We start from the raw sequence: 13,946 nt of genomic DNA on the forward strand, positions 1-13,946 counted from the left end.
ATACCTTTCACAAAAATTAACTCAAAATGGATCAAACACTTAAATGTAAAATGTAAACTATGAAACTTCTGGAAGAAAACATAGGAGAAAAATCTAGGTGATCTTGGATTTTTAGATACAGCACCTAAGACATGATCAATGAACTGAAAAATTGATGGTGGAATTTTATTAAAACTTCAAACCTCTATTCTAAAAGACAGGTGTAGGGTAAATGGAAGTTATGAGGCTTTTCCCTCCCTCCATCCACTAGCTTCTATGTGGTCTGATAGTGGCTCCTGGAGTGTGGTGTGCACGTGCATGAGTGGGCACACCTGAGCAGGGAGACCGAGCATATACGGGCGGCAGCAGAGGACAGGGGCAGCAGAGGACCTTGCGGCAGAGTGCAGTGGAGAGAAGAAAGAGCACGAGCATATAGGGATTCACAGGGGGGCCCAAGTTGCTATCTCCATCCTAGTTTGTTTCCCCTGATCTGTGGGGATGATGCCAAGGGCTCCAAGTTTCTCTTTCAAGCTGCCTGAACCTACAATGAACCTTCCGGACCTGGGATAGTTGCAGAACAACAGCACTGTGTGAGTGAAAAGATAAGCCAAAGAATGAAAGAAAATATTTGCAAAGCACATATCTGATGAAAGACTTGTACTAAGTAAATGAAGTTCATGAGCTCACAATGATAGTAAAAAACAAACAAAAAAAAATACTTTAAATGGTGACCACTGAAGTGACAAGATACTAATTTATTACTCTGAACATTTAAAATGAAACTTTTATCCTACCTTTCCTGTGTGAAATTATGAAAAGTTGTATTTATTAAAGAATTTTAGACAACAGAGTTGACTTTGAACAACATGATCTCAAAATACGAGAACACATACAGGTTTTCTTGTAAAAATATGATATAACCTCTGTAGGGTAAGGAAAAATGTCAGGCTTTTCTGCCCTCCCGCCATCAGGATAGATGATGGATCCTTGCGGTCCTGAATGCATGCCTGATAGCGGGCACCTGGAGTAGGGTGTGGGCATAGGTAGATGGGATTCACCTGGGCTAAGACTGGGCTTTTAAGGGCGGCGTCACGGGGACGCCAGGAGAAGCCAAAAGAGAAGCCGAGAGAGAAGCAAGAGAAGCAGAAGCTGAGAGAAGGCCGGAGAGCCCAGAGTGAAGACCGGCTGGGGGCTGGGAGCCAGCCCCCCAGCGCCCCTGCCTGCCCTGTACCTGGTAATCTAAAAAGACCTGCAAAAAGCCACTAAGGACTCTGACTCCTCCTTTACCTGGTCTGCTGGATCCTAGAAAACCTGCCCCGTGTCCAGTCCTGCCTCTACAACCTCACATTGATATACTACAGTACTTACTGAAAGCATATTTTTTTTATTCCTTATGATTTTTTTAAGATTTGTTTTATTTATATAAGAACTGGGGTACAGGCCAGAGGCATGGGAGGGTGAAAAAAATTCACCAGAGACAGTGAGCAGAACAGACAGATGGACAGAACACTGCTGAGGGGAGCAGCAGGCATGACAGGAGAGGTCTGCTGCGCCATGTGGGTATCTCCCTGGCTAGCTGGGAATAGAACCCATGCTGAAGAGGCTGCAGACAACTTCATAGTGCTGCGCTCAACCCGCTGGCCACTGGGGAGGCCCTTCCTTATGATTTTCTTGATGACATTTTATTTTCTCTAGCTTAATTTAAGAATACAGTATATAACATGTAACTATAAAGTATGCGTTAATCAACACCTTTTTTATGTTATAAAGCTGCAGGTCAATAGCAGGCTATTAGTAATTAAGTTTTCAGCAAGTCAAAACATATATGTGAATTTTTTACTGTACAGGAGGTCAGCATCTCTAACCCCTGCATTGTTCCAGGGTCAATAGTACATGCAAAGGGGGTAATATTATTAGAAAATCACCATTCTGTAATTTGTAATGAAGCAATGGATTTAGGTGATCATCATCATGGATGCCAAAACAGTAAGGTGACAGATTGATGGGCAAATTTCTACTGAAGGGACCAGACTAACCCTTTAGCATCATTAACAAGTGAAAAAGATCAATTTGATATCACTAAAAGATGAAATTAAAACAAATCAAAAAATACCATGAAACTAAGGACACAAGCTGTCAGAATTCATGGGATACTAGTAAAACTGGTCTTGAGAGACAAGATAATTGCAGCACCGGCCCACATTAAGTAAGAAAAACCCCAAATAAACAATATTAAACCAAAAGCAACTTGTAAAAAAGGAACAAATAAAACCAAACTTTAGTAGAAAGAAGGCTATAACAAGGGCACAAAAAACAATATGGAGATCAAAAGGACAAAACAACAAAAGATAAGTGAAATTAGGAGTTGGTTTTTCAAGAAGATAAAGTAGGTAAACCTTTAGCTAAACTTACAAAGAAGAGAGAAAACATTAATAAACAGAATAAGAAATGAAAGAGGGGAAATTACCACAGATGATATAGAAACTAAAAGGATCGGAGATTACTACGACCAATGATGTGCCAAAATATTTGATAAATTTAAAGAAATGGAAAATTTCTAAAACAATATGGTTTATCAAGACCACACCTGAAATAAATAGAAGAGTTGAATCAACTGATCACAATAATGGAAACTGAAAGAGTAACAAAAAGGTTCCCAAAAAGTAAAGCCCAGGCCAAACAATTTTACAACTGAATTCTGTCAAACCTTTAAAGAACTTATGTCCATCTTCCTCAAATTATTTCTGAAAATCTAAAAAGAAGGAAAGCTCCTTAAATCATTCTATGATGCCAACATTTCTCTAACAGCAAAATTAAAGACAGCACAATAAAAGAAAGCCACAGATCAAAACTTCAGATGAGTATTACTACATGTTACCTGAGTTTATACTATAAAACAATAGTAATTAATAGGACATTTGAATAAAAATGAACACATGAATCAATGGAACAGAACCAAAAGCCCAGAATTAAATCCATGCATATATCAATAATTTATTATAAAAGAGTTACAGCTAAACAATGAATAGAGTCTCTTTAACAATGTTGGGGAAACTGGACAGTCACATATAAAAGAATGATTGATGTTAGATTATTGTCTAACTCTATGCATACAAATAATTTCAAAACAGATTAAAGACTTAGATTTAAGACCTGCAACAATAAAATATACATAAGAAAACATTAGCAATACATTCCAGGACATCAGTGATAAAGATGTCTTTGAAGACTTGACCCCTACAGCAAGGGAAATGAAACTCAAACAATTGGTCTTTTTCCTGGTCCCTTATTTAGGTTTTCTAGGAAAAAGACTAACTATAAAAAAGAAAAATCAAAATCAACAAGCAACTACTATAAACCAGAGACACACTACTGGGGGGGGGGTGGGCAGAGAGAGGAAGGATTAGGGTCAAAATAAGGGGGGGGTGTATTTGTATGGGGAATATAACCAAAATGAAAATGCATACATTGTGCAAAAATGAAAAATGATGTAAGAATTATATAAAATAAAATATTTGTTAAAAAGCTCAAATAAATAATTGGGATTACCTCAAGTTAAAAATTTTACACAGTGAAAGAAAATACAAGAAGGTTAAAAAGACATCCTGCAAAATGGGAGAAAATATTCACACATTACACAACAAACAAGGGGTTAGTATACTAGACATACAAAAAGCATTCGATTTAACAATAACAACAAAAACACAAACAACCCAATTAATAAATGGGCAGCAGATCTGAACAGACAATTCACCAAAAGAGAATATCTACAATGCCAACAGATATATGGGAAAATGCTCACCGTCACTTTTAATAAGAGAGAATACTGGTCAAAACCACAATGAGACATCATCTCACACCTATGAGAATGGCAACATTTAGAAGACTCCCAACATCAAGTGCTGGAGAGGATGAGAAGAGAGAAGAACCCTAATGCATTGTTGGTTGGAATGTAAACTGGCTCAGTCGTTTTGGAAAATGATCAGACTATACCTTAAAAAAACAAAATGAAAGTATAGCCTATGACCCAGCAATCCCATTCTCAAGTATCTATCCAAAGAATGCAAAACAACCAGCCAAAATCATTTTAAGTTCTACAACGTCTACTCCGGCATTATTTACAACAGTTGTGTAAACAACCTATGTGCCTGGTGATAGAAGACTGAACAAGAAGATGTGGTGTATACACGCACTGAAATACTGGTCAGACGTAAGGAAAAACAATAATGTTATCATTTATAGCACAATAGGAGTTTGTGCAGTAAAACAAATCAGTATGACAAAAACAAATATGAACATGCATAATAGGTGCATCAATGATTCAAAATACTTACAAAAATTAGCTGATACTAATAAGTGAAGTGAGGTTTCTGAGGTTAAGATGGGAGGGGAGAGAGAGGGTGAAATTACGGGGATGGTGGAAAAAAACTAATATAAAAAAAAATGTCAATTGATATTTACCCAAAAAATTCAACATTGACTAAGCAGTGTGTTTAGTGGCAGAAAAAGTAGGAAAAAAGAGAAGGAAGGGAGAAGTAACCAGAAAGAAAGAAGAAACTAGAAATGTATTTATTTTTTTATCCACCAGTTAGATTTTATTGATACTAATATATTGCCATATGTTTTCTCTCTCTTAAAAAATATATTAGGAAAAATTTGACTATCCAAGAGTCCATGTGTAACAGAAATTGTAAGATAAAGGAAGACTCAGAATTTTACCATTTGTGCAATCCCTATTACTGCTGAACCTCCACAGAAAATAGAAAAATTTTTTAAAGGTTTCATTTATTTTTGCATGGAAGAACTAAGCAGGTGCATTTACTGAAATACACTGCTAAAGGGAGCAGCAGGCAAGACAGGAGAGGTCTGCTGTGCCATATGTGGGTTAACTCCCTGGTCAGAGATTGAACTTAAGCTGTCACCATAGCACTGAAACTTAACCCCTAGGCCAGCAGGGAAGCCCAAAACTATTTTAAAAAGTGAAATTGATCCATTTAATGCCATTCAGAGGGAGGTACAACATTTACACCATGTTGCAGCAGAAAGAAGCAAATATCACCAATAAATCTTGCATGAAAAATTGAATCTGATCAAGTCATTAGAGGTAACACTTTATGGAAAATATGAGGAGAGGAGCATATGACACTTAGATCATGTAAAAGTGATCCTTTTTTCTTCCCCCTCAATTTCATTTGCTGGTTCTCTTCTCCCAGAAAATCCCCATGTCACCTAAGAAGACTAAATATTACCACATCTGATAGGCACCTAAAGAAGCAATAAAAATGTTTCTAAGAACACAACTTACTTACTACATTCAAAACAGAGTTACTTTAGTGAATAGAAGTAATACCTATTCTGCAATGCAGGTAGAAAAGTGTTTGAGGACACTCATAATAAAGATGTTTCTAAAATGGCTAAAAAAACAAAGCCCTCATCTGAGAGGCAGAAATCCCAATGTGAGAGGTGAGAAGTTGTCCCTGTGAATGAAAGCTGTACCCCACAGCTATGGATGAACAGAGATACAGGCCAGGGGGATGCAAGGTGACACAGCAGTAGCATCTACCACAGGAAGCTTCAAAATAAATTTGAGGCAATTAAGAAAATTTGACAGTCCTATCCAAGAAGAAAACAAACCAACTAAAATATATACCTAAAAATAATATTTTACATTTTGTTTTTCTCAACCACTACCTTCCTATCCAAACAGGAGTAAAAGGTAATAGCCTAATTTCCCACCTGGGTCTTCTCCTTGTTGTCTCCATTTTCCCACTTTACAAACAGGTTTTCCTCTGCTTTGTCTCCCTTTGCACAGACTTAATTTTCTCACTATTTAAGTATTTATTCATGTGTATTCATTAGGCTACATATTTCTCAGAATGTTTTCTGATTTGGGAGATGGCTTGGTCTTTCCTACACTTTCATTTTCATTTTTTACAGACCCCATAATGAATGCAAATGCAAATTTCAGAGGCATATATCACATGAAAAGAGCATCTGTCATTTGCTTTTCCCTGCACCACCTTGAACTAGACCAGATCTAATAATGCTCCCTGATTTTATTAAAACTGTAACAATATCAAAAGTTGTACAGAACTATGTTGAAATGGATGAAACTCTCTGGATAAACCATAACTTGTTTATTGCATATTCAATGTTCAATCTTGAATATCAGGGAAAAAATATTAGCTTTTTTACATTTCTAAACACTTTATCAAATTCTAAATTCTACCTTATTTTTGTGAATTATTAATTATTGTCTTTTACATGGAACTCAAGTGACATCATGAAAATGAAACTTGGTCTTTATATCACCAGAAGCAAACAAGTGAAGAATCATCAACCAATATCATCCACTCTACCTTAATTTTCTTGTGCTTGATAATCCACTTATATGGTTTCCAACGTAGAGGAGAGGCAGAGGAAACAGCTTCAATGAAAAAAAAGAAAGAATATTTGGTTAGAACTTCAATAATGGATATCTCTTCATATATAAAGCAAAATAATATGAACTCCCCATCAGTAAATAAATCAGAGTTCCATTTCCTGAAATGACTGCAAATTTTCAAGCATCCAAAACATACCCATGAGTTTCTCCATATGATCAAAATAGTCAGATGGACAGTGATATTCATAATCATAGGCTAGGAGAAACTGGATAGAAATGGAATTGATGACCCTAACCATATTAGTAGATTAAGTAAGGTTCTGAACAAGCACCTCTCTTGAGTGGAGACCCCTGGCTGGGGTAGTGAGTTGAGGATGGATATTTATAGTGTATGCATGAGACTCAGAAGGTTGGTGAAAGGTGTGCAAATTTCTGTTAACATGGGCCTCCCCAGGTGGCGCAGCGGTTGAGCTCTGGGTTGCTAAGCTGCCCGCAGCCTCTATAGCACTGGTTCAATCCCCAGCCACCGGAGGAGGGTCCCACATGGCGTGAGTGTCCCACATGGTGCGAGGGTCCACTGCTGCCTGCTGCTCCCCTCAGCAGTATACTTCGTCATTCTGCCTGCTCTGCTTTCCCCTCTGACACTGGTGAATTCTCTCACCCTCCCGTGCTTCTGACTATACCCAGTGCTTGTATAAATAAATAAAATCTTTACAAAAAAAAAAATTTCTGTTAACATGAACATGTCACTTTCTAAACAAAGGCAAAAGTTTTTGTCTCTCACTTGCATGTCACAAGGTAGGTGTCACATAAATAGTTGTATATAGTGGCACACTTTTGGGAGTTACTTTATTTGTTTTAAAGGCCCCAAATGATTAAATATCTACCAAGGCCAAATAATGTACCAGAAGTACTTAAACTAGGTTTATGAGCTCCTGAATTATTTTCTAATTGTCAGCAGAAATATTCAGAACATACAAAAGAAACCAAACAAAATGTAAGATCTAGTCTTCCATAAGTAAATTTCATAAGAAAACAATATCTATTATCATATATTATAATGTTATATATTTTAATGTATATTTTATAAGAACTTTTTAACCAGCATAACAGACCGTAGATATCAAGGACATTAAGCGTGCAACTACGATCCTTAAAAGGATTTTGAAGTATTCAGTGTCATGTGCAAGAAAAAAAAAAGTTACACAATTTTATTATCTGGAGACTTACTCAAAAATAAACCAAACATATAAGAGAGGCCAAGAGATTCAGGACCTTCCCCTTATTGTCAACATTCAGATTAACAACCTACACCTGATTCGACAGTAACACCGTGGGTGAAATTAGAACTTTCAGGATTTTAAGGCATTGAAAGAATCAGTTGCCTCCATTTCCACATATATAATCAAAATAAGACCAATAATGACTTGTGGTTTCCAGTAAAAGTACACTAGATTATTTGCCCTAGTCTCTCTGTGGAAAACAACTTAAAGTGCTAGGTAAAATAACTTATAGCATAAAAGCATGAAAGAAATGAGAAAATAGTGAAGAATCCCCAGACTAAAAGTGAAGTGAAAACAAAATCCCAGAGAGAAACAATGAATGCCAGAGGACGACAGAACTACGTCTTCAACCTTCTGCCAAACTGGAATTCTACCAACAAGAATACTTCTCAAAGCCAAGGGGAAATTTCAGACTTTTTCAAACTAGCACTAAAGAAATTCACCATCAGTAGAGTATCCATACATTCTGAAAGACATCCTGCAGGGAAGAGGGAGGGAGAGGAATCGGAGGGAGGGGGAGAGGCGCACGGGTACCTTGGGGAAGGAAATTCTAGGGGGACTACACCTGAGTGGGGTAAGTAAGCATTGTTTAAAAATGAACAATGATGTAAAATATATATACATTTTTTAAAAATTTAAAAATAAGGAAAAAATAAAGGAAGTAGATATTTTAATTAGGAGGAAAATGGAAAATGTGATATGAAAAAAGGAAAGAAAAACAAAAGAAGCAATATGTGTGAAAATGTAATCAAACATTCCTTTTTAAAAAAATTTTAATGTATTATAAGGTTTAAATGAAGGTAAAGTATTAAAGTACCTGTTGACAAGAGCATAAAAGAAGAGAGGAGGGGTAAATAGGTGAAAGACTTTACACTGCTGAGGGGGAGGGTACTTCACAATCAACTTCAGCACTTGTAAGTTAGGTATACCTGCTATCACACCCAGGTTAACACTGGATGAACTGAATCAGAAGAGGTTCATATCATGTAAGTAAAGACTTTATAATCTACCATGAAGAATTAACTAATAATCAAATTTTTAGGCTCCTAATAAAACAGCCTCAAAATAAATAAATCAAAAGAAAACAAAAAATTGGACAGAAATAACCAAGAGAAAGAGAAAAATTCACAGATGATGGCTATAACAATATCTCCTATTCCACATTCTCTTCAAATGTGACTTTGACACTCCCCCCCTCCTTAAAATTGGATGGGATTGTTTTCAACAAATAGAATACAATTGAAATGATGTTATGTGACCTCCCAAGATAAGTCATAGAAGGCAACAGAGTTTGGGCCTTGCTTTTTGAATCGCTCACTCTTAGAAGATTTCAGCTACCGTGTAATCATTCTTCTCCTCCTTTGTCATTTTGTAAAAAAAAAAAGTCAAACTAGTCTACATGGGGAAACACACAGAGAAGCCTGAGGTTACTGAATAGAGATGTGTGAGCAGCTCCCATTTGCACTAATCTGCTGTCATTGTTTCTGCTCTGCCGGTGTCTGTGGGCAACTACCTGAGAGCCTTAAGTTAGAACTGCCTAGATGAGTCCTCCCCAAATTCCGTAATCATAGTACCTCTGAGAAATACAATGATTAATGTTCTGAATCACTAAGCTATGCAACAAGTCACCTGGAATATGGATAAAAAGTATCTACAATAAAACCTACAGCAAATAACATACTTAATGGTGAAATGTTAAGTTTCCCTTTGAGATCAAAGGTCATGTGTGTAAGGACAGGAATGGACATGGTGCAGGTTTTCTATGATCCAGCAGACCGGGTAAAGGAGGAATTGGTGTCCTCAGTGGTTTTGCAGTTTTATTATTGGGATTACCAGGTATATGGCAGGCAGGGGTGCTGGGGGGCTGGTAGGCTGGCAGGCCTCCCAGACCCCAGCAGGTCTTCACTCTGGGCTCTCCAGCCTTCTCTCGGCTTCTGCAGCTCTTGCTTCTCTCTTGGCTTCTGCTACTTCTTTCTCAGCTTCTCTTTCTGCTTCTGCTGGCGTCCCCATGACACCGCCCTTAAAAGCCCAGTCTCAGCCCAGGTGAATCCCATCTACCTATGCCCACACCCTATTCCAGGTGCCCGCCATCAGGCATGCATTCAGGACCACAAGGATCCGTCATCTATTCTAATGGCAGGAGGGCAGAAAAGCCTGACATTTTTCCTTACCCTACAATGTGATAACTAAACTTTTTAACCAACATAGATATCAAGGACATTAAGCCTACAACCCAGTAGTACCATTTCAATCAACACTGAACTGGAGGTCCTATGCTATGCAGTAAGCAAGTAAAAGAAATAGAAGAATGTTGGCAAATCAAAACAAACTGTCATTTTTTGCAGATGAACTGATTATGAATATAGATAATCCAAAAGTAACTACAATTAAATTATAATTAATATTCCACACTTTTGCAGATATAAAAACAGTATAAAACATGGACATTGTTTTTCAAATAATGTCATTTTTTAAAGCACAACAGCAAGAAAAAAGGTACCTCAGAACAAATCTAACAAAAAATGTTAGAACTATAAAAAGAAACCTTATAAAATTTTACTGAGGGCAATTAAAGAGTATGTGTACCATGCTCATGGATTGAAAGATTAAACACTTGAAAGATGTTAATTCATCTCAAAATGCTTTAAAACTTCAACGCAATCACAAATAATCCTAAAAGATCATTATTTTTTCTGGAATTTGAAAAGCTGTTTCTAGTCATAGAGGAATGTAAAGAACCAAGAACTAAGAAGAAAGACTTGCTCTATTAGATAGTAAGACTTTTCATGAAGCATGAAATAATTAAGATTGGGTGGTAATGGTACAGAAAACACTAATGGACAAAGGAAAAGTCTTGGAGAATTTGGGGGGAAATATAAAATTAAAACATTATCTCACACCATACGCAAAATGAAATCCAAGAAGATTAAAAGCCTAACACATCTAGAAAAATATCTTTCTGACCACAGAATAAAAAAGGATTTTCTAAGTAGGTAAAACAATAATTATAAAGGAAGAGACTGAAAATTTTGACTAATTTCCAATGAAAAGGAATTAAAATAAATAGGAAATAAAAGGAATAAAAATAAAAAGGAAATAAAAAGTTAAAATTCCTGTTTATGATAAGGAATACAGACATGCATCACTTAATGATGGGACTACATTCTGAGAAATAATTTGTTAGGTTCCTTCATGATTGGAGGAATATCACAGAGTGTAATTATGCAAACCTAGATGACATAGCCTGTTACACACTATTACCTATAAGGGCCACCATGTATATGCTGCTGTTGACCAAAACATTATTATGCAGCTCATGACTTTACACATTAATGAAAAAGAAAAGAAAAAGGTACCACACAGAGAGGGAAAATGCATTTATAATACTGTATTAACTGAAAAGAGGACTATCATTAATATATTTTTTAAACTCCTATGCAAATTAGTAAGAAAAAGACATCAAGTCAATAAAAAAAAAAAAAAGTGGGCCAAAGTTTTAAGAGGTACTTCAAAAAAGGGCATATCCAAATGGGCACTAAAAAAGTGAAAAGACTCTCAACCTCATTAGTAACCAGAAATGCAAATTAAAGCTAAAAGATGTCATTACATACTCCCCAAATTAGTAAGGTTTAAAGTGAGTGGCACACCAAGGACTGGCAAGAATCTAGAGCAACACAGACACTTTATGCAGTTTTGTCAGGTGTGTGAACTGGTGCAATCACTTTGGAAACAGCTTGACATGATATACTCAAGTTGAAGATAAGCACGCCCTAAGAGGCAGAGGTTCCACTTCTTGCTACCCCCCTACCCCCAAGAAACTCATTCACACTGTGTTGTTTGGGACTGGATGTGTCCTCTCAAAATTCCTATTTTGAAGCCCTAACCCCTAATGGGGCTATAATTAGATATAGGGAGTAAAAGTAGGTAAATAAGGCTAAATGACAAAAGAGTGGGGCCTATTTCAAATGACGAGTGTCTTTATAAGAAGAGAAAGAGATACCAGGGCTGTGTTTCCACAGTGAAAAAGCATGTGCTCATACAGTGAAAGGCCACTGTCTGCAAGCCAGAGAGAGAACTGGCATCAGAAGCCAAGCCTGCGGACGCCTCCATCTTGGATTTCCTGCCTCCAGCACTATGAAAAAATTAACTTCCGTTGTTTAAGAAACAAAACAATCTATTTTGTCATGATAATACTACCTGAAATCCAAGTATAAATATGTTCAGCGCAGTACTTTTTATTTTTGTAGCCCCCCCCCCAAATTATATTATATTATTCAGGGATGCATACAAATTTAGAAAAATTACAAGGAAATAAAGAAAATTACTTATCAATGTTTATTATATTAATAATCAGAATAATGAATGAGATTTTGTGATTCCATCTGATGACCTAGGTAATAGTTACAGGGTTGATTATTTATTCAAGTATACATTTGTGTATTATATATTTTCCCTATACATAGATCACATTTCACAATTTTAAAATGCTTACAATGATATAAAATATTCCTTAAGAAGTTTCTACCCTAGACAAAAGTTTCACAGTACAGTTTCATAGTGTATATGAAAACAGACCTTGTACTCTAAGATCAATTTGTCATTCTAAAGCATTTTCATATATTCCATCACAACTGTATGTACTTTCATTACCTACCTTTACAGGAATGTTCTTATCAAAATCAGGGAAGTGAATTATTTTATTTAGCTTGGACACATACAGTATCATTATGGTAGCTGCCATCTAAAGAAAAGGGGAGAGAGAAACCTCAGCGAAATATCTGGGAAGGTGGCTTCAGGCACAAAGACATCACCTAAAGAAAACAGATCCATCAAAAAAAATACATCCCCAAAATTCACTTTTCTAGGGTCTAAAAAATGATTTCTTGGAGTATTAACACTTTTCTTGCCACTGTATGGATTCTATTAAAACCACAGGTATAACAGACATACACATACATATTATCTCAAGGGGCTAAAGGAACGATCATAGAAAACAGAACAATGTTCCCAAAGGTGACCATACAATAAGTGAGGTCAATCACTGTTCCTGAACCATACTCCCACATACGGTTACCTTACCCCATAGAGTGGGTATGGAAGTGGAAGGGGGGAGGAAATACCACACATAAACATACTTTTTGAAAAGTCCAGTATTTCTGTAATACAGAAAATAAATTAAGAGAAAAACTTTGAAAGGAATTTATTGCATACTAGCCAGTATTATAAAAAAAATCCTGGGCCTCCCTGGTGGCACAGGCAGTTGAGCGCAGTGCTATGAAGCTGTCCACAGCCTCTGCAACCCAGGTTTGATCCCCGCGGCCTTGGAGCAACCCACATGGCAAGGAGACCTCTCCTGTCTCACCCGCTGCTCCCCTCAGCAGTATATTTCGTCAGTCTGCCTGTTCTGTGCCCCACTCTGTCTCCGGTGAGTCCTCTCACCCTCCAGCACATCTGGCCTGTACCCCTGTTCTTGTATAAATAAAAAATAAATCTTAAAAAAACTTTAAAAATTTTTTTTTTAAATCTCATTCAAATCCTATTAATCTGGAGCAGAGCAGGGATATTAAAAATACTCCAGATTATCATCCCAAAATAAACAATTGAATATCATCTTCCAATGAAAATGTTAGAACTTACTTAATTTTTTTCATGTTAGAATGCAAAAATTTAAGGACTTCAACATTATTACAATCCTAAATTTTGACTCTAATGAGTTTAAAAACTTAATGCTTAGGATAGACTCTACATAACTAGAGTCCATTCCAGATTATAATTGCAGTTTGTATTTATGGTTTGCATTATAACTCTTTCAGAAATGTACTAGCACTTATCTAAAATATTCTGAATTCAAACTTTTAAAATTAGGTCTGCTGGTCTCTTCCCCAAACAAATTGCCAATCAAAAAGTCTTTACCTTTACTGAGTACACACCAGTAAATTTACTTGCCTTACAGATTACCAAGGACACATTATCAAATATTCTCTGATATTGAAAGTACTTATTTCTACAGAGTTTCACACTAGTATATAAAGATCATATATTTTTTGACCTTAAGGAAATACAGTTTCCTTGTTCCTTCATTTCTCTAAAATGATGTTGCTAAGAGGGACTTATTAGCAGAACACTTAATAAAAATCATGTTTAACCATACAAATGGCAGCTATTTCAAGATGCACAATTTAAATTTAGTTAATTTTCATAATTTTAAATTTTCTCCCCATAAATTAAACTTAACCATGCCTGTTACCACTTTTCTACTGGAAATCATCAGCATATCACCAGAATAATAAACAAGGGGC

General features: G+C 36.3%; 1 protein-coding gene across 2 annotated transcripts in view; it reads right to left on the bottom strand.

Moving 5' to 3' along the window:
• The window catches only part of SLC35D2 (solute carrier family 35 member D2), a gene marked incomplete at its 5' end in the record, with an annotated part of 60,429 nt that overhangs the window by 31,226 nt on the left and 15,257 nt on the right, over positions 1–13,946 (bottom strand). For both annotated transcript variants that reach the window (XM_084236632.1, XM_084236631.1), the window contains 2 exons: positions 6,339–6,406; positions 12,302–12,388. In XM_084236632.1, the coding sequence (XP_084092758.1) occupies positions 6,339–6,406; positions 12,302–12,388 (155 nt within the window). The remainder of the gene's footprint in view (positions 1–6,338; positions 6,407–12,301; positions 12,389–13,946) is intronic.

The sequence above is a fragment of the Talpa europaea genome (assembly GCF_964194135.1).
Source record: "Talpa europaea genome assembly, chromosome: 7".
In the NCBI taxonomy this organism is placed as follows: Eukaryota; Metazoa; Chordata; class Mammalia; order Eulipotyphla; family Talpidae; genus Talpa; species Talpa europaea.